Consider the following 22,518-nt stretch of genomic DNA (forward strand, 5'->3'; position numbering starts at 1 on the left):
TCTCATATGCTCTCACACACCCCAGGGTAATGTTTCCAAGCACCCATCTGGATAGAATTTAGACCAGGGAAGAAATAACTCACAGGCCTTGCCTTCTCATTAATCAACTGCAAAAAAAGAGGCATCTTGCAGTCTAAAAATTCCATTTTAAAAATAAAACTCAAGCTAGTAACTCAGAGTAATCAAAATTAACTTCTTACAGGCAAGAAAGGAAATAGCTGAGCCATTATGATTTTCTATATGGTAATTAAAATGTAATGTCTATTAAGCACTAAAATAGATGAAACCTGCTTTTTGTGTGTATAATCTCCCACCCTCTGGAAGGAGAGCCTAGTGCTGCCCATTTGGACTTATTTGTGAACCATCACAGAAGATGCTTCAGAAATGGTAAAGATTGAGAGAATTAAGTCACTGAACATTTGCTAAGCACCAGCTATGTGGTATGCGTTTTAAATTTGACATCTTCTTTATCTTCACAGTTCTAGAAATTTGAAATTACTATAAATTTGTTTATAGAAACTTGTTATTATTATCCCACAGAAATAAAATGAACTTAATTAAACAGCTTCTTAATGTTGGTTTATGAGTAATTTGTCAAGACCCGAAATCTTATCTGTCTTGAACACCTAGCTCAGTTCCTGGCAACCACTGAATGAGAGCGGTCAACAACGTGAATGTGGTAGACACACAGAGGAAAAGACCAAAAAAAATCATTTTATGTGGCAATTCTGATAAGCCTTCTAAAGCTGTGCGAAGGGCTTTGAATTTTATTCTAAGGACAATGATGGTGTTTTATTGATCAATATATAGAAAGCACCTCATAGGAGAGTAGCATGAGCCAACTACATGCCTAGCACATATTAGGAGCTTAATAAATGTCTGTTGAGTAAAGGAATAAATATATGTCTGGTAAACATTATAAAGTATATAGATTTCTTCCCATACAGAATTCTGTGCTCTTAGTGAAGACGAAGACAAACCAGGCCAGGTGTGGTGGCTCACGCCTGTAATCCCAGCACTTTGGGAGGCCAAGGTGGGTGAATTACTTGAGGTCAGGAGTTCGAGAACAGCCTGGCCAACATAGTGAAATCCCATCACTACTAAAAATATAAAAACTAGCTTGGCATGGTGGCATGTGCCTGTAATCCCAGCTACTCAGGAGGCTGAGGCAGGAGAATAGCTTAAACCCGGGAGGCAGAGGTTGCAGTGAGCTGAGATCATTCCACTGCACTCCAGCCTGGGCAACAAAGCCAGACTGTGTCTCCAAAAAAAAAACAAAGACAAACCGAAACCTCCTTCCTGTGAGGCAGCTTAAACTTGCATTGCCTTTCAGCACGCAGAGGGTGCCTTTGTCTTAACACAAGGCCACTTGTACCCTGAAGAGGCTCTGTCTGATTGATGGATTTAAAAAAAGCAACTTGAGATGTTTGAACTTGGTCCACAAATAGGATGGTTGTGCCATATTTTTAATCAGTTCCAGATGCACAGATTAGCAAGTCTTGGAAGAAAAGTAAGACTTTTAAATAAACAGGCCAGGGTCCTCAAAACAATCCTCCTCTCTCAACAATAAGTTACTTATATTCTCTTCAAAACAGAATTAGCAGTCCCAACCACAGCCTAGTAATATGTAACATAGAGTGGTAAATAACTTCTAATTCAAAACGGCAATTTAAATTCCAAGATCTGATCTCTCAACATATAATAAGCATCCATTATCATGTGACATGTCACATATACCTCTCTATTAGTTGATTAAAATGTGTGCTTTTTACATCTACTCTAAGAGATATTATTGTTGCTGTCTAATTTAATCTAAGACCACTCAGAATGTTATAGGATCGTACTACTAATTCCATGTTTATAGCCCCTGTTCAAAAAGTGTTATAGTGCAATGAGGAATATGAAAGTGTTCTAAAAAATTAAGTTTAAAGTTTAAGTAAGTTTAAGTTTGGAAGTTAAAAAACTTCCAAAACCATTCTTTTTTCTTTTTTTTTCAAGATGGAGTCTCACTCTGTTGCCCAGGCTAGAACGCAGTGGCTCAGTCTCAGCTCACTGCAACCTCCACCTCCCAAGTTCAGGGGATTCTCCCACCTCAGCCTCCCAAGCAGCTGGGATTACAGGTGCCTGCCACCACTCCCGGCTAATTTTTGTATTTTTAGTAGAGGAGGGGTTTTGCCATGTTGGCCAGGCTGGTCTCGAACTCTTGACCTCAAGTGATCTGCCCGCCTCAGCCTCCGAAAGTGCTGAGATTACAGGCATGGGTGACCGCACCTGGCGCCAAAACCATTCTTCTGATAGAAATAGAAGGAAAGGTGGATTGAGGTGGGGATAAGATATAAGCGTAAAGAATGCTTAATTGAGATGGGATGGCTCTGCTGGAATAAACAATACTAGTGATTCTCTGGAAGGACCTACATGTGTCTAATTCCAAAAAAAGATAAGATTCCTGTACTCTGAACATGAATGGGCCACAGATTCATTTGCCAAGGGCTCAAGAATGTTCTTTTGGGAATGTTAGACAGGACTCAAGAACCATGGTCGACAGAATCTTCATGCTATTTATAACTCAAACTATGACTGAAATAGAGGAAATTTGGAAAAATACTTCCTAAATTTCACATACACTGTAAGTTGCCCATCTTATTAGCACCAGGACTTCTTTCCTACAGATTCATTAGCACTGAAACAATACACCATAAAAAGGATTTACATAAAAGACAGCTGGAGTCGGTTGCCAGGGGAACTGACAATGTTCCAGACACATTCCACATTAGCGGGATAAACGTCTGGGTAGCCAGGGCTGTTGAAGATGCCTTCAGCCACATAGAACGTTCCACCACAAGCTGGAAGAAAACAGAAATAAAGTGAGTATCACAGCAAAGACTGCATCAGACACTATAAAATAAAGGAGAAAGAATGCTAGAGCCATATCGATGTAAAAGAATAGACAACATGTCCATCTCGCATTTTAAAACATCATGTCATATAAAATAAGGAGGGAATGATTCTGCAAACTGAAGACCAAGGGCCAAGCAGTGTGGTGGATTAGAAGGAATTTCTGCAATGTCTTTTCTCAAAGCCTTTTCTACCTGTGAATGGTAACTTTGAAGAATAAAAGACTTGTTTACTATCCTACAGCCACTTGACTTTTGTGACCAGGATTCTATTCAGCCCTGGCCTAGAAGCCAGGGCAGCATGCTTGCTTTTCCCTCTCAGTAGAGCACCGAAATGCAGTCACCATCTTCTAGGTGTTCTGTAGCTTTTAACTACTAATAACAAGGAAGATGGCAGTGACCAGCAGCACTCTCCCGGCTAACAGGCTAAGAAACCCAGTTCTGGGCGGCTCCCCGTTCCTCTCCTCCCCAGGTTGGGGCTGCCTTAACAAGCCAAAAAGAACACCAGGGTGAGCGCAGTGGCTCACACCTGTAATCCCAGCACTTTGGGAGGCCAAGGCTGGCAGATCACGAGGTCAGGAGTTCGAGACCAGTCTGGCCAACATAGGGAAACCTCGTCTCGACTAAAAATACAAAAATTAGCCAGGTGTGGTGGCAGATGCCTGTAATCCCAGCTACTCAGGAGACTGAGGCAGGAGAATCGCTTGAACCCAGGAGGTGGAGGTTTCAGTGAGCCAAGACTGTGCCATTATACTCCAGCCTGGGCGACAGAGTGAGACTCCATCTCAAAAACAAAACAAAACAAACAAAAGAACATCAAGTCATCTGAGAGCGTGGGGTGTAGCTGAAAAGACAGCCACATTTCCAACCAATTGTCCCCACTTTCAGAGTTCATTATTGTTAGAACTGACAACAGGTTCACTTAATTGGGAAGAAGGTAAGATTTGGTCCAGAGGTGATCTCAGGAAATTAGCTCCCAACTACGAAGGTCAAAGAGTCCCAAATAACAAACCAAGAATTTCTACCACATCCCTGTTAACCGCTGGAGCCAGGTGCTAAGGTTTCTTACCCGACACTGATGCAGTGACCATAGCGTGGAAACCCCCAGCACTCAAGCTATAATCAGAGACGAACCTCAGCGTCAGGGCGCTGCTGAAGGATGTGATAGGATGGGGCATGTCAGTGCCACAGTAACGGCCTAGATAATGAAGATAACAACAAGGAGAATGAATGACGACATGGCAGAGGCCACTATTTCTAGGAAATACATCTTTACTAGAATTACAAGAGACCAAAACAAAGGGAAGAAATTGCCACTAGGAGAACCACTTCATTCAGGGTCAGTGTTTGAGACAATACCTGATCATTTAAAATAAACTATATACAGGAGCTATACATAGGAGAGGTGATGATCAAGAACAATAGGACCAGAGGAAAAACTTAGATGACCAAGGGACACATGTACCTAAAGCAAAAATCTCCAGCCCAGTTGGACCCATACAAATACATGCACTAATATTCAATATGTTGTAGCACAGGAAAGTGTGGATGCTGGAGCCAGGCTACCTGGATTCAGCTCCTGGCTCAGTCATTTGCTAGCTGTGTGATCCTAGGCAAGTTACTGAAGTGCTTGGTGCCTCAGTTTCCCCACTTGGAGAAAAGGGGCATATTGAAAATAATGAAACCTATCTCATAAGGTTAAAAGGATTGACTTATTAGTTCTAACATACTGAGAACAGTACTCAGCACAAGGTATTGCGATGTAACAGTTTGTTAAATAATATGTCCTTATGCTTGTCAAATGCTTACTAACAAAGACCTCGGCGATGCTGTGAGAGGTGTGGAGAGGGTGTGGAGAGTTCATTGACTGCTCGCTTTTGTCTCAGACACTGTCCTGGGCACTGGGAATTAGGCAACAGGCAAAGCAGTCTCCTCCCTGACAGACCTTGTCTTCTAGTGCAGGACGAGAGGTTTTTTGTTTGTTTGTTTGTTTGTTTGTTTGTTTGAGATGGAGTCTCGCTCTGTCGCCCAGGCTGGAGTGCAGTGGCCGGATCTCAGCTCACTGCAAGCTCCGCCTCCTGAGTTCACGCCATTCTCCCACCTCAGCCTCCCGAGTAGCTGGGACCACAGGCGCCCGCCACCTCGCCCGGCTAATTTTTTGTATTTTTTAGTAGAGACGGGGTTTCACCGTGTTAGCCAGCATGGTCTCGATCTCCTGACCTCGTGATCCGCCCATCTCGGCCTCCCAAAGTGCTGGGATTACAGGCTTGAGCCACCGCGCCCGGCCAGGACGAGAGGTTTTTACAACAAAATTCAAAAGTTAGGAAGTTTATGGAGAAAGCTTAAATGGCCTGAGGTGGTTTTGTTTTGTTTTGTTTTGTTTTGTTTTTTTGGCTGAGAATATTTTAGAAACTAGAGAGTGGCACTCTTTAATTTTATTGGGAAGTCTAACAAACAAATGACAGAGTTTTAATGGAATTAATTAATTAATTAACTAATTAAGTGGGTTTTTGTTTTTTGTTTTTTTTGCTTCCACTAAGGACAAGGCTGAAAGAAACATGCTCCATTTGAACGTAAGAACTTGGTCAAATATTAACAAGAAATTTCTGACAGAATGCTCTGTAATGCTGGGATGCGCTGCATTCCACTACTCTTTAAAGCAGCTGCAATTTTTAAATCTTTTAAAACATATACACAAACTATTCACATGTTTGAATATATTAATCAACAGGCTGAGTTCCCTGAACCTCACATTAAAGCCTACTTTCTTACCCTCTAATCATCTTTACTTGGCTTAGGCTGCTCTATTTATTGGAAACATTCTAACCTAGAACGGCAGCCTATAAATATGTAGATCTATAAATAAAGCACAGCCAAGACCACAGATGTATATGAGTGAGCGCCAAGGTACCTCGGAGGGGTGCGTCTTCGTGGTTGCCGTCCAAAATTTCTACAAAGTCACGTGTGCACGTTGTGCTTCTTTCAAGTTCAAAGTGGTTAAAAGAGAGGGTGATATGATTTACTGGAAGAAAAAAGAGAAGATTCTCTAATACAGTACTGGCAAATAAAACATACAGGGAGATGGGGCAAGATGGGGAGGTGGGGATGGTTAATGAGTATAAAAATAGAAGGAATGAGTAAGACCTATCTGATAGCACAACAGGGTAATTGTAGTCGATAATAACTTACTGTACATTTAAAAATAATTAAAAGAGTATAATTGGATTATTTGTAATGCAAAGGATAAATGCTTGAAGGGATGGAGACCCCATTCTCCATGATGGGATTATTGCACATTGCATGCCTACATCCAAACATCTCAGGTACCCCATAACTATATATATCTACTATGTATTCACAAACATTAAAGATAAAAATTTTTACAAAATAAAATTTAAATTTAAAAACATACAGGGAGATAAATTTACTTCTGACAATTTCATGTAAGGGTTCTCCAGCAGAGAAGTAATGAATGAGGCAGATTTGCACATGGTTGAAGGGATAAAGGGAGGGAAGGGAATAACTTCTATGCTAGATGGTTTCCTTTGAAGAATAACAGAATAGATGCTTTCCAAAGTGCCTGTGGCATCTGAAATGCTGGTAGTGGTAAATAAGAGGACTCCTGGGTAGGTTCATTCCAGGCACTATAAGGGAATATCTTGTTGGAAAATGCCATCTTTCCAGTTTTTATATCACCATTGCTGTGTTTCTCTGATAAGCATTTTTCTCAATAGGTTCATTTCCTTAAATTCGGCTTCTTTGCATGTGCTTGCAAATAATGCATTCTTTTCTCCCTGGCTGTCACATTTTAGCTCACTTAGTTTTATTTTCAGGCTAGAGCTGGTGCCCTAAGGTTCAGAGACATTTATCAAGAAAGCTTTGCAGAACAGCAAGCCCCTGGATACATTTTCTTTTTGTTGTTCTTCAAGCTCTCTAATCTTCGGAACAGGATCTTTTCCTATTGCTGTTCTTGAACTAGTGAGATCTTTCATCTAAATGCTTCACAACTCATTAGAAAATAATCCTCAGGCACAAACAGCTCTGTTCAAGGGAGGGGGCTTCTTTATCTACAGCTCAGTTTCTGGCTGGCTGGCAACTTTCTTTAGGGCTCCACCTCCCCGTTCGAATTGGCTAAGGATTACATCATCGGCCTCCACATCTTATGCATGTCAATAAAGATACCAGCAATTTGTTAACTCCTGACATCCCAAGGGAAAGTGCTAGAGAATATTTAAGCCAAACTCTTCATTTTGCAGATTATTTTTTCATGGCCTGATAAGCTTAAGTGACTTCCCTATTTTCACACAGGCGATTAATTGCTGTGTAGAGTGAAGAACTTAAAGTCTTTCCTACATTATGCCTGAAACCGTATTTTCCTGCAAACCTCAAGGGAAGGCAGGGCTCCCCTGAAAGAGGATTCAGAAGGGCCCCAAGCATCACCTGCTTTGCAGCTATTCTGTCATGTCCTTTAGGGGCATTTCCTGATGTTCTCTTTCTGTCTTACCAACGAACTGTTACCGGGTCAGAAAATAAGATTCTAGGGTTCCAAGAAAGAAAAGAAAGTAAGCGTTTATTCAATGTTTATTCTAGGCCTGTGCTGGAATAGTACCTTGCAGGAGAGCCCAGGTTTTATGAATGTCTGCTTTGATGGATGGGCGTGTGCATTGCATTCTGGCCCGTGAGTCACTGATTCTCCAGTCTGTGGCTCTTCTTCATTTGTTCACTCAGCAACTGTCTTGGGCATCAGCTACACTCAAGGCACACATGTCAAACACTATTTATCGATTATTTTGGTTTACCCCCAATCTCACATGCCTGCATATGCCTGTTAATACAGCAAGGTTGTAGGTGTGTTGTGTTGTTGTTGTGTGTGTGTGTTTTTAACCTTTGCTAGGCCTTGAAATGAAAAAAAAAAAATTGTTTTTAAATTTAGAAGCAACTGTAAAAATGACTTCCCTATCAGATTAGGAAATGCTTGTTCTTGGGCACATCAGGAATCGGGACTTGCAAAAGATGAAGAGGAAGGCCATCGATTGTTAGCACTGAGATAAGAAGGTTACCCATAGACTGACCTTCCCACAGGCACCTTCTCTCCTGCATGCCTTTTCTTTTTTATTTTTTTACTTACATGGAGGTTGCGCTTGAATGATCCAGCTGCAGTTCTGATTGTTTGGATAATTGGCAGGGAACCGTGGAGAGGAAACAGTATCAAATGAGCTGGTGAGGATGTGGCCTCCGCAGGCTGGGGAACACACAAACACACATACATGTCATATGCTTTTCATTTCTGCTGACTGTACGAAACAATTATTTGCTGAATGAAACCATCAATGATTTTTCTTCTTATTTCTAAAATGCATACCAAGAAAGTTCTCCGTAAGGAGAGCTGCACATAAACCATGAGTTTATATTTTATACAGTTTATATTTTTAACAATTATTCTTCAACTACAGGAAGTAGGAAGTGGCAGAAAGCAACAGATTAAATGGCTATGAATTGCCTAAGTCATTCAAACAAAATTCTTACATGGATTCACTTACACGGCCCACTGATAAACCACAGGTATAGGGATAATCTACTTATACATGACCTCTTTTTTTTTTCAGGAAAATAAATACTCAATTGAACAAGGCTTCCTAAGGATGACTGCAGATTATCAGAGAAGAGCAAAATTCCATGTGAGTCCTGAAGGGGGAGAGGCGGTCACCGCTGAAGGCCGTAAGAGGTCTCGCTGAGGAGGAGGCTGAGGCTAAACTAGGACTTGGAGGGTGAGAAAAGGGAGGCCAGGGAGGGGACCGCCTGAGCAGACACAGAGGAGGGTAAGGACTGCATCTATACAGGCTCAGCTGGAGCGTGGGGTGCCCGAGGGATGTGGGTGACTGACGCTGGAGAGAGGTCAGGGCGGTTCTGGGGCCCTTGGTTAACATCCGCAGGAGCTTGAGCTTCATTCTCCAGGCCAGGTGGAGACAGGACACACACTGAACATTCCAAGGGCATGATCAGAGCAGGGCGTTTACAGGTGACTTTGGAGAGAGATGGGGTAAGGGTGGGTGACTTGGAGGAGGTTGTCATAGTCCAGATGAAAGCTAGCAGGGACTTTTTACTATGAAGCAACATACAAGTGAATAATAACATGCAAAAGAACTATTAGGAAACTAGTTTTTCTTTAAAATCAACAAGAATATGGTCTGTCTTGCTCCAAAGTCTAAAGGTCTATGGTATGTATTTGGGAGACCTCGATCCAGGCACTGTCCCTATCCAGAGCTCTTTACTACAGAATATAAGTGAGTTGACTAAGATAGACATAACGACTACACAGACTAAATGTATTTGTAATGAATGTTCTGAATCATCTGAATACAAGTCATCTCTGATGGGATAAGGGGTTCATCTCTCAGAATGAGCAGATGAAAGGCAATGGATAAAAAGGTCTTGGAGAAGTGGTGATTTAAGAACAAAAACAATGGCCAGGTGCAGTGGCTCACGCCTGTAATTCTAGCACTTTGGGAGGCTAAGACAGGAGAGTCACTTGAGGCCAGAAGTTTGAGACCAGCCTGGGCAACAGAGCAAGATCCCATCTCTAAAAAAAAAAAACAGCCAGGTATGGGGGTGCACCTATAATCCCAGCTACTTGGGAGGCTGAGGTGGGAGGATTGCCTAAGCCTGGGAGGTTGAGGCTTCAGTGAGTCGTGATTGCACCACTGCACTCCAGCCTGGGTGACAGAGTGAGACCCTGTGGAAAGAAAGGGAAGGGGAGGGAAAGAGAGGGGGGAAAAGGAAGGGAAGGAGAGGAAAAGGAAGAGGAGGGTAGCGGGGGAGGAAGGGAGGGAACAAAGAAAAATAAATGGAAAACAACAGTGACTCCTCAGTTGGACAATGGCAGGACTCAGGAATGAGGGAAACCACTGCTTCCGGGGGCTGGAATCTGATTACATTACAAGCAAGTCTCGTAATTGATAGCAGTGTATCCCATTGTAGTGTAAAGCCTTGGGTAGTGCTAGATCAGTGAATTTGGATAAAAGCTTTTCTATACTGTTTCTAGTCTTAAAAGCACTTTTAAACAGTATTATTCTGAAAACTTGTTAGAGATGCAGGTCCAAAGGAAGTCAGAGAAGGAGGTTTCAAGCATCAGGAGTTGGGATAAATGTAAGTCACAGTTCTTTTGTTCTATTTAATTTTTTACATGTTAAGTAGAAGGCTGTGATCAATTTCTGAGCACAGGTCTCATTTCACTGTTGCACCAAACAGAGCACTGAAGATTTCTCTTGTGCTTGGGAAACCGCAGGGTACTTGCCTTGCCTGAATTGAGCTCGGAAGCCTCTGTTCTGTCTGGAAAGGCCAGATAGAAATCTCACGAAGAGGCTGTTTCCTGAGGACACGATGGGGTTAGCCAGCTGCTCCCTTCCACACGTCCTGGCAAGGCGGGACATTGTGGAACTTGAGCCATCGTATGCCTACAAGAAAGGTGACAGGGCAAACAGTGGTTCAGAGCTTCAGATTCACATCTAGAAGGCCTGTATTCCATGAACTGCCTGCATGCCGATGTGCTAGTGGAAAATCCCACGTTTGCTGGGTCTGGGGAAACTGGCTTTATTCTTTTGTCTTGTCTCACAGTTCCATGGGAATGTTTGAGTCTTTGGTCATTTCTAGGGATGCTGACATGAATTTCGGCAGGAGTTTCTCGGTCAGAGCCACTATTAGATCTCTTGATAACTTCATAAATGCCATCCCTTCCACATTCCCCTTCCTCCCCAACCCCAGTGTAGTCACCTCAAAGGCCATGCCCACAACATGTACTGGAAATGTGTGATGCAAGAATAGACACATGAGAAAACAGATGAGAAATAATGATGAGTGATGAGCATTTGTTGTCAGAATCCCGACATTTGTTAGATCTATTTGTTCTGCTTAGGGTTCGTGATAGGGTAATGCTTAAGAGAAAAGAAATAGTAGAATTCTTTTCAAATGATAGAGGCTATATGAGGCTGATTTAGAAAATTACCTCTCTCTCTTTTTGGCCAGGCATGGTGGCTCATGCCTATAATCCCAGCACTTTGGGAGGCTGAGGCGGGTGGATCACCTGAGGTCAGGAGTTCAAGACCAGCCTGGCCAATGTGGTGAAACCCTGTCTCTAATAAAAAATACAAAAATTAGCCAGGTGTGGTGGTGCACACCTGTAGTCAAAGCTACCTGGGAGCCTGAGGCAGGAGAATTGCTTGAACCCAGGATGGAGGTTGCAGTGAGCCTAGACTGTACCACTGCTCTGAAGCCTAGGCAACAGAGAGCAAGACTCCATCTCAAAAAAAAGAAAAGAAAATTACCTCTCTCCTTTTAACTATTGGTCTCGTCTTGCCTAGGGCCATGCTGAGACCTAGCTGACCCTCCGTGCATGTAATGAAATGGAATCTACATCACATACACCTGAAATCTCTGTATTGATTTGTTGAAGTTGAAGCTTACTAATTTGCTTGGAACTCAGTGTCTAGATGAATTTTTGGATACTCTTATGTGTAAATCGGGGGAAATGAGTTCCTTCGCATGGATGATTAATAATAACTCCCATTCATTAGGTGCTTACCATGTGCCAGGAACTGGATTCGGCCCTTCACATACACTGTCCCATTTTATCCTCAATTTCTTTCCATTTTTAAGAACAGGACAACAGATGCACAGAGAACCTAAGTAACGGGTCCAAGTCACACAATTCCTAAGAGGGAGCAGGTCATGCTGAATCAGACCACTAGATTCCAGAGTCCAGAACTGAAACCCTTTCCTCTTGTTCAGTGCAAGGTATCAACTGAGCAGGATGCATGCATCAACCTGCCAACCCTCAGAGTGAGACTGAAAGCATGAAGGTAAAATATGGCCGTTTCATTCAAAACAAATTGCCACTTATATTTCATAAGAAAATCTTGGGGAAAAAAATAGAAAGTTCAGAGATTCAATGGAAGGAAGGTACTCTCAAGTGACTTTAAAAATCTGCTGATGATTATAATCAGTGTTCTGTTTAGCCACAGATATGATTCTGTATGTTCTCTTTAGCCACAGGTATGATGGGCAGGATATTCTCAGTTTGGCTTATACAAGCCCATGAATCAAATATCAATAGGATTTTTAACTTTCTGAGGAGCTAAAGCTTTTACAATAAAAAATTTAAAACAAATGTGGGTCTGTTCTGGAGCAGCAAACCTTTTCTTTTTTATTATTTAATGTTCAAAATTTAACTCTCTCTCTCTATATATATCTCCAATAAATGAAACCTGATGACTGATTTTCATTCAACAAAGATTGATTAAAAACTAAATTCCATTTTCTTAACCAATTCAAATTATAGTTTCCAATCTAGTATGAATGCTTCCTTTTATCACGCTGAACACTGTAAACAGTAGACAAAATGACATGTAAACCGTCACTACGAAAACTCTTACTACATTCACACTTGAGTCTACTCTCAAATATCACCACCATTGATTTAATTCAAGTCTTTATTGTCTCTATACTTGGTTTTATGCTGTCCTATGGTTATAGGTACAGCATCCTAAGCTTTAAGTAATGTTCTATTAATACTTTCTTAGTTTTAATATCAAAGAATAATGAATACCTTCTTAGAACGTCTGTGGTTATAAAGTATGGAGAATATACCAACTGAATATTAAGGCACAGACTATTTACTTCTCTCAAGATAATTTATTCATTTATTTGTTTAGAATAGCATTTTTTCATTTTTATAAAAGTTTAATATTCAATTTTGTGAATATATATAGTTTATATTTATTTTTTATTTTGGTTTTAAGTGATGCATAATAATCGAACATATGTATGAGGTATAATGTGATGTTTCAATACACATATACATTGTGTAATTATCAAATCATGGTATTCAGCATGTCTATCAGTTCAAACATTTATCACTTATTTGTGGTGAGACCATTAAGAATCCTCTCTTCTAGTTACTTTTAACACAGTATAATATTTATAAGCCATAATATTGTTTACTGTGGGTGCCCTACTGTGTTACAGAACATCAGAACTTATTCCTCTTACCTAACTCTAATTGTGTACCTTTGACAAATATCTCCCCATAATTTCCTCCCCGCTACTGTCCCCAGCCTCTGGTAACCACTATTCTACTCTGTACTTCTGCGAGATCAGCATTTTTACACTGCACAAATGAGTGAGACCATGCAATATTTGTCTCTCTGTGCCTGGCTTATTTCCATTAAAATAAAGTCCTTCGGGCTCATCCATGATGCCACAAATGACAGGATTGTATTCATTTCTATAGCTAAGTACTATTCCATTGTTTATATATATCACATTTTAAAAATCCATTCATCCATTGATAAGTCTGTTTGTCTTCAAAAGAAGACATACAAATGACCAACAGGTAAATGAAAAAATGCCCAACATCACTAATCACCAGCAAAATCCAAATCAAAGCCACAGTGAAACATCACTTTATCCCAATTAGAAAATAACAAGGGCTGGTGTGGATGTGGGGAAAAGGGAACATTTATACACTACTGATGGGAATGTAAATTGATACAGCCATTATGAAAAACAGTATGGAGGTTTCTCAAAAAATCAAAAATAGAACTACCATATGATCCAACAGTCCCACTCTGGGGTTAAACAGACAAAAGAAATTAAATAAGTATGTTGAATATATCTGCATTTCCATGTTAACTGAAGCACTACTCACAATAGCCAAAATATGGAATCAACCTAAGTGTCTAGCATTTCTTAATTTTTTAAACTAGTGGAACAATGCGTTCTATGGTGTTTATAGGCTTCTCCTTCTCAAAAAAAAAAAAGAAAAAAGAAAGAAAGAAAAGAAAGAAAAAACTCTCTAAGATTTTGCAAGTCCATGGACTCACAAAACAAGACTTTCTGGTTTTTGAAAAATTTTCTCCCAAATTCAAAGGTCCAAGGAGTAAGTACATATTGTTTCTTCCCTTTCAAAGTCCTTGTTTTTAGTCTGAGTGGTTGGAATCCTCTCAAGGGACAGGAGGAAATAAGGGGAACAAAAGTAAACTAAAACATTACGGCTGAAATCTTCCGAAAATTACCCGAATGCCCCATTTCCTTGGGGATCCTTTGAAAGGAGCACATCTAGAAGCTTTAGAGACTTTGCAGCTATTTCCCCTACCCCTAACCCCTGAGGTCCTGGAATTACAAGACCTCTGCTAAATTTCATCTGGCTGAAGTAATACTTCATAAGGAACGGATCAAAAATAGAAGGTTTTCTTGAGACCAGCCTGGCCAACATGACAAAACCCTGTCTCTACCAAAAATACAAAAAAAAAAAAAAAAAAAACTTAGCCAGGCATGGTGTGGGCGCCTGTAATCCCAGCTACTCAGGAGGCTGAGGCATGAGATTTGCTTGAACCCAGGAGGCGGAGGTTGCAGTGAGCCGCGACTGCACCACTGAACTCCAGCATGGGTGACACAGTGAGACTCCATCTCAAATAAAAGAAGGTTTCCATGAGTCCTGAGATTGAAATTATATACCAATGACACCCCAAATGTGATGAGCAGGTTATAATTTTACAAGCTCCATCACAAACATCCTAACCTATGTGATTTTCTATAAAAATAAAGACTAGGTGGCAAGTGTGTAAGCTATTAAACTACTGTCTCATTCAATGAAAGCTAGTAACTCATCCAAGTTCACATCACTAGTGAGTAGCAGAGTCTTCTCTCTCCAAATTCTAGATTTACCATGTTTACTTCTCTTTAAAATGCTCATGACACACGTCAGTCTGCTTCTTTTTGATGCTATAGAATACCTGAGGCCAGGTGATTTATAAAGAGCAGAAATTTATTTCTCACAGTTCTGAAGGCTGGGAAGTCCAAGAACAAGATGCCAGCAAGTTAGAGCCGGGTCTCTCTGCTTCAGGATGGTACCTTGAATGGTGCATCCTCTTGCGGGGAGGAACATCATGTAGTCAAGTGGCAGAAGTGCAGAAGAGAGAGAACCTACTCTTGCAAGCCCTTTTTATAGCAACATTAATCCATCTATGATGGCAAGGCTTTCAGTACCTGAACACCTCCCAAAGGCCATACGTCCTGCCACTGTGGCATTGGGCATTAAGCTTCCAGCACATGAACTTTGGAAGGGGACACATTCAAACCACAGCATGATAGTTATTATGTTTTGTGTACCTAATTGTCATTTTATGAAATTTTAAAACCTCAGGCTATCAAGGAGGGAGAATATTTTTAACAGAGTTTGAAATATAAATTCTTTTACTTGAGTGTTTTTAACACTTATAATATCAAATCAATATTCTCAGGCTTGGTGCAGTGGTTCACGCCTGTAATCCCAGCACTTTGGGAAGCTGAGGTGGGCAGATCACCTGAAGTTGGGAGTTCAAGACCAGCCTGACCAACATGGAGAAGCCCCGTCTCTACTAAAATTACAAAATTAGCCGGGTGTCATGGCACATGCCTGTAATCCCAGCTACTCAGGAGGCTGAGGCAGGAAAATCGCTTGAACCTGGGAGACGGAGGTTGTGGTGAGCCGAGATAGTGCCATTGCACTTCAGCCTGGACAACAAGAGTGAAACTCCGTCTCAAAAAAAAAAAAATTCTCACATTTAAAGTTTCAATGTATAAAATTACACAAGAAAAGCACTTCAAAGAAGAAAATATGAGAAACCTTGTTCCCATTCATTTATAATTCTAAAGTCATAAAAATTATCAATATGAATTTCCCCTTAACTTCCATTTAGTTCCCAAGGCAAAACTAGCAAATGATATTACTATTGGATACACATATATTAATATAACATATAATTCTTACTTAAGTCTACTGCCAAGAGTTTGCTAGGCCTCAGCATTGATTTTCTGATCATTACTTAAGTGGTAAAAGTCAGGGCAATATATAAACAAAATAAAACTTTGTACATCTCAACTACTTCATTTCTAGATGATAGTAATAAAATAAAAAATTGAAGTTGAAGCCACAGATAAAAAGTGGCCACTGTCCCCAGGAGAATTCCAACTATAGAAGCTCTTAAAACAGAGGCAGATCTAGTGGAGTGGTCATTTAATTTCTATAGAAAAGTTGACCAGTCTTTTTGTAAAATATCCAGAATTGTATAAAATGTCAAGATACTAGCACACATATTCAAAATACACACCAGGCAGGGCGCAGAGGCTCATGCCTGTAATCCCAGCACTTTAGGAGGCCGAGGCAGGTGGATCACCTGAGGTCAGAAGTTTGAGACCAGTCTGGCCAACATGTGAAACCCCATCTCCACTAAAAATACAAAAATTAGCCAGGCATAGTGACGTGTACTCGTAATCCCAGCTACCCGGGAGACTGAGGCACAAGAATTGCTCGAACCCGGGAAGCAGAGGCTACGGTGAATGGAGATGGTGCCACTGCACTCCAGCCTGGGTGACAGAATAAGACTCCATCTCAAAACAAAACAAACGAAAAAAACCCCACAAAAACAAAAAGCTTAACTTTATTATATAAAAAAAGGAGACTTTTTAAAAAGTACAGAACCTGGCACTTAACAGGCAATAAATGTTTGATGAACAAATGAATAAATGAATATGTATGACAGTTGCTGGTCTCTAAAAATTGAGGACTAGGGTTGAGGAAAGCCCAGAGTTAAGAAAAAGCTGTCCTTGCCCTCATGGAGTCAATGGTATAAACACATAGTAGACACAATTGTGGGTAAGAGGCTATTCCCAGCGGGACGGAGGTCAGCTCGGCTGCTTTCTGGGCAGGCTTCCTATATGCCAGGTCTGAAGGCGAATGAAGGGGCCCCACCACAGGGAACAGCCAATGCCATGCACTCTGCTCCCAGGGACCCTTCACCAGCAGGGTGAGAGAAGGCAGAGGCAGAAGGTGGGCAGAGGACATCGGATCCATCCCCAAGGCCCAGAGTATTCTGAACACATGATATATTATGGCGCTATCAAGTCCCCTCCACATCCTCAGCTCTAGCCAGAAGTGAGAACTAAGCCAAACATTTACGAAATTTCTTTTAATTATTATTATAATTATTATGTTTGTAGTCAGGGTAAGACCAGTGATAACTCACTGCAGCCTTGACTTCCTGGGCTCAAGGGATCCTCCCACCTCAGCCTCCCAAATAGCTGGGACTACAGGTGTGCACCACCACACCTGGCTAATTTTTAAACGTTTTGTAGAGAGGGGATTTTGCTGTGTTGTCTAGTGTGGTCTGGAACTCCTGGCTCAAGCGATCCTCCTACCTCAGCCTCCCAAAGTGAGGGGATTATAGGCATGAACCACAGTGCTTGGTCTTAATTTTCATACTTGATGCTTCAATACTTTGAGGAGATTTGCATAAATGTCCATCATTTCTAAAGGTAACATGTCACATGTTACCTTTGTCACATGTCAAGTAACACAGGAGGAAAACCATTCAAGTGAGAGACAGAAACTCTTCCTGGTGACATTCCTAGTTCTGGAGGCCTGTGATCAGAGTTCTAAAGAATGGTAATGTGGGAAAATAAAGAAGCCAAGTAAGGGAACTTTTTACTTCTCATACATACCTTTGTTGTATAAATAAGCATTATTCAAAAGTATGTTGCATTATTTAAAAGTTGGTGGCAGGATTCCTTTTAGAGGGAAAAGCAGTCTGTATTGAGTAAAATACCTCCATAGGCTCTCAGAACATGAATATAGCAGGGGAGATGTTATTTTACATTGTTGGGGACAAGTTGCCCCCCTCTCTTTGCTTCCTCATCTGTTGCTAAGTTTCTTAATCTGCAAAATGAGATTAAAATGAATATATAGCCCATACTGTTCATAAGAACAAGTTAAAAGATATAAATACCAAAAGATATAAATGCTTACTGGCATGTAGTAAGCATGTGGTAGATGTTAGCCTCTACTATTAAAGTAAGACAAAGTGGGAGCTAAATTGCTGTGTAAGAAATTAAGTAGGGAATTAGAAAGTTATGGAGGCAAAAAAGAAAAGAGAACCAAGAGGTGGGGGCGTTGTCCAGAAATATGGGTAAGTAGGAGTGGGAGAAATAATAAATGAAAATTTTCCAACTGGAGATTGTAGGGGTGGGGGATGGTAGGCAACTTCTGACCTGGCTCTCAGTGATCCCCACGTCCTGGTATTCATGCCTCTGTGTAATCTCCCTGGGGTATGGGATAGACCTCGTGATTTGTTCTAATTAATAGAAAACAACAGAAGTGATAGTCTGTCACCTCCATAATGAGGTGAGAAAAGATGGTGCCTTCCCTCTTGCTAGTAATTTCTGTCTTGTTGGACTCTCTCTTGCCCTCTCTATTGATTGCCCTGGCGAGCAAGGTGCCATGTTCTGAGATACTGTGTGGAGAGGCCTGCATGGCAGGGAGTCAAGGGAGGCCTCAGCCAACAGCCTGCAAGGAACTGAACCCTGTGTACATTCACGTGAGTGAGCCAGGAAGCACACAGGCGAGTGGCATCTGGCTTCCTGACCCACGGAAACTGTAAATGTTGTTGTCTTAAGCCGGTAAGTTCTGGGGTAAGTCTGCGGGTGTGGAATGAAGAAGAGTTGAGGAAAGAATGAAGAAAGGCTTCTGAAGAATGAGGCTGTCCAGTGATGCATTCAAGTCACATGCTGTACTGCTCTTTGCAGTAACTACCTCAGACACCTCATCTAAAAATGAGGGTAGGTGATCTCCCCTTGCTGCCCCATAAGGTTATTGTAAAGATCAAATAAGACAATGTATTGAAAGTTTTGTGGAAACTATGATTACAAGTATGAAGGTAAGTTTTTCTCATTTCATTACAGAAATTCTCATATATACATTTTTCTTTTCTTTTTTTTTTTTTTTTTTTTTGAGACAGAGTCTTGGTCTTGCTCTGTCACCCAGGTTGGAGTACAGTGGTGCGATCTCAGCTCACTGCCACCTCCACCTTCCAGGTTCAAGCGATTCTCCTGCCTCAGCCTCCCGAGTAGCTGGGATTACAGGTGCACGCCACCACACCCAGCTGATTTTTTGTATTTTCAGTAGAGACAGGGTTTCTCCATGTTGGCCAGGCTGTTTTCAAACTCCCGACCTCAAGCAATCCATCCACCTCAGCCTCCCAAAGTGCTGGGATTCCAGGCATGATCTACTGTGCCCGGCCTCATATATAAATTTCTAATGAAATTAAATGACATACAGAAAAGTTCAAAGCTAGCAATTCCACTTCTGCAGGTGGTTTACACTAGAGAAAGTCTTATGTCATTATACACAGATATTGCTACAAGAAAATTCGGTACAAAAAGTTGCTAAGGAAAAATATTGCAAGCAACTTAAATGTTCATTAACAGGAGAATGGGCAAATGACTTGTGGTGCATACATCAAATGGAATGTGTAGTGACCAAAAGAATGCATTAGATCTGTATGCATTACAAGGTAGAAAATGTGAAAAACAGTACAATGAGTGAAGAGTGCAAGTTGAAGAAGGATATGTAGTGTGTTACATGACGTACATAAAGTCTTAAAATATGCAAAATAATATTTCATAGTGTGTATGGATATACACATATAATGAAAAAACTATAAAAACCATTATGGGAATCATAAACCAGAAATCTCATTAGCAGTTTCCTCTGGGACAGGGAACAGGGCATAGGATCAATGATAGGAGCACGTGGGACTTCACCTGTGTCTTGAACAGTCCGTTTCTGTTTGGGAGAAAACAAAAGAACTTGAAGTAAATGTGGCAAAATATGAAGATTTGGCCAGTCTGGACAGGGAGAAGTTCAGTACGTTATATATTTTGTATGCATTATGTAGTCTGTATTTCTCTACCTACTTAAAATATTTCATAGTAGAATGTTCAATAAAGAAAAGAAAAGCTATATAAAGGAAATAATAGGAAATGTACTAAGATTCACATATAAAGATAGTCCTCATAACATGGTTATAACAAGAAAAGAAAAAACCCATTAATAATCCAAATGGTCAATAATAAACCTGTGGCTAACTGAATTACAGCACGTCCATTTGATTGACTAGCCAAAGAAACTATTTTAAAAACTATTCAAATAATATGAAGTGAAAAAGGCAGGATATAAAATTATATATAATATTATCTTAACTATGCATGTTTGTGTGTACATGAGTGAGTGTATATATTTGTATGTGTGTGTTTGTGAGGGAAATAAACCAAAATTTCAATAGTTTGTATCTATATTCTAATACTAAGGATGGCATTAATTTCTTATTTCTTCTTTTCTGTATTCTACAAATTTAATACGAGGAGCATGTAAGGTTTAAAAATAAAATCTATATTAAAAGTGCTTTAGTGTTTCATCACTCAGACTCATAAGCGATTACATACAGACATGAAAGGGCACTATTCATGTAAGAACACCGCAGTACCCAAGCCAGATGGCTACTAATGCCAGTTAATCTAGCCTCTTGCTGCTGCCAGGAATGTATCAAGTTTAATGGACGTGGCTTCTGTTTTAAGATCTCCAAAGCATCTGTTCATTGCCTAATATCTATAACTGTACCCCAGTCCTCCCTCTTAAGCCCTAGGCTCATATAGCCAACTGTATCGTAGACATCATCTCTTGTATGTTCCACAAATGCTGAAAATCAGTGTCTCAAACTGAAGCCCTCTGCCCGTCCCTCTCATTTCTCCTTTACCTACATTTCTTGCCTGAGTAAATGCCAGAAGCATGTACCCAATGGCCAGACCATTTTGGGAACCCCCCATCCCTGCTACATGTAATGGATAAGCATGTTCTGCCATCTCTCTGTCGATGTATGGCTTGGCTCCTTCCCTCTACTTCACCCACATCCCTCTCTAGTGTCTTGGTGTGGGGCCTCATTACATCTTGCCTAAGCCACTATGACAGCCTGAAATTTCCCCTGCCTTATATTTGTGTCTTCCTTCCATTCAGTCTCAAAACAACTGCCAGTGCACAGTGTGCACTTCTAAAATGTAACATCAAATACAAAAGTAAAGCTGAGCATACATTTTTAAATTGCACGAAATAAAGACCAGTAATCACGAATGCTTTGCTTAAGAACTAAAGATCACGTGATTGACATGGACGTGATGCAGAGTGCTTCAGCGGCTGCCCCTCTCTGCTGTAATCAAAACCCTGGAGTGATTAAATGACTCGTGACCACCTGACTGAAATGTCAGTCATCATTTGCACTCCTCATGACTGATGGGGAAAAATGAACTGTAGCTTCCTCAGTAATATCTGTATTTTTATTTCTAAAAAAAACCCAAAAAACAAAGAAACACGAATATATTCCCCGAGATTGTTGGAAAGTAGGAAGTGAGAATTTTTTTTCTACTGGATTTTTTATCTTCTCGTTTACTAAGTTTCATCTTGCTCAGGGAGAAAATTTATTTTAAAGATTACTTAAGATCTTTAACATAGTGTTAATAGTAATAGAAGCAGGAGTCATTGTAATAGAAAAATTAGGAATAGCAGCTAACACTTATCTGAACCAGACACTGATAGGTACTTTCAATACATTTGTTTACATTCAATTCTTACAGTTCCACTTTGCAGCAGGGAAAACTGTGAGCCTCCGAAAACATACTTGACTTGCCCAATCACAGGCTTAGTAGGACAGAGCCAATATACAAACCCCATCTGTCTGACAACTGACCAATTATGATTAAACCTAGAGAAAAGGTGAAATCAAGTTGTATTCATTCAGTTACAATATTGAGAGACCACGATTCTGTGAAGCTAAGTGAGATAGTCACAGTCTCCAAGAAAGATGACCATGGCAGCTCTGGAAATAGGGTGGGAGTCCCTCCTCCTTTGTATCTCGACCTGCAATCAAGCATCCTCGTAGCACTTGAGAAAGTCTTGTATTGGGCTCCCGCAGCTTTCCGAGTGGTTGGCATCTGTCTTGCATTCCATTCCACTGAACGTGCATGGGATTCCCAGCATGGCTCACTTAGCAGAATGGGTAACAAAGAGCACAGTGTCTGGGGTCAATAAATAAACCCAGAACTTCTATCGTTGCCACATAAACTTGATTCTATTCCGGGATTCAGATATGAATCTCCTCCTTGTCCTTCTCTGGTCCAACCGCCATTCTCTGGTCTAGTGTGGCCTCTTTCTCACCTGGACCCTTTTTACTTTTTTGTTTGTTTGAGACAGAGTCTTACTCTGTAGCCCAGGATGGAGTGTAGTGGCGCAATCTCCGCTACTGCAGTCTCTGTCTTCCAGGTTCAATCAATTCTCATGCCTCAGCCTCCGAAGTAGCTGGGATTACAGGCACACAACAGTACGTCCAGCTAAATTTTGTATTTTTAGTAGAGACAGGGTCTCACCATGTTGGCCAGGCTGGTCTTGAACTCTTGACCTCAAATGATCCACCCACCTCAGCCTTTCAAAGTGCTGGGATTACAGGCACGAGCCACTGTGCCAGTCCCACTTTGCTACATTTTTAACTCCAGATGGTAACATACGTCTCAAGCCCTGGATTGCCTTTGAGCTTAACAGGGTGCAAAAATGTGGTGAAGGAGAAGACATTTAGGGCACAGGAGAGAGAATTCACATGGAGGTGCAAAGTCCATTTGGAGGATCAAGAGTTCATGAGGTATTTTCATATGCTATAATATGGCAGTATAGCTGCTAATGAAATTCCCGCTTTGGAATATGAACTTCCCC

At 40.9% G+C, this 22,518-nt stretch overlaps 1 protein-coding gene across 1 annotated transcript in view; it reads right to left on the reverse strand.

The window, feature by feature from the left end:
• CUBN (cubilin) overlaps positions 1-22,518 on the reverse strand; it is a 314,813-nt gene that overhangs the window by 124,804 nt on the left and 167,491 nt on the right. The window contains exons 32-36 of the mRNA XM_005564724.5: positions 10,189-10,348; positions 8,023-8,136; positions 5,806-5,916; positions 3,964-4,092; positions 2,711-2,843 (exon numbers count right to left, since the gene is read on the reverse strand). Of these exons, the coding sequence (XP_005564781.3) occupies positions 2,711-2,843; positions 3,964-4,092; positions 5,806-5,916; positions 8,023-8,136; positions 10,189-10,348 (647 nt within the window). The remainder of the gene's footprint in view (positions 1-2,710; positions 2,844-3,963; positions 4,093-5,805; positions 5,917-8,022; positions 8,137-10,188; positions 10,349-22,518) is intronic.

This window comes from Macaca fascicularis, chromosome 9 (assembly GCF_037993035.2).
Source record: "Macaca fascicularis isolate 582-1 chromosome 9, T2T-MFA8v1.1".
NCBI classification, from domain to species: Eukaryota; Metazoa; Chordata; class Mammalia; order Primates; family Cercopithecidae; genus Macaca; species Macaca fascicularis.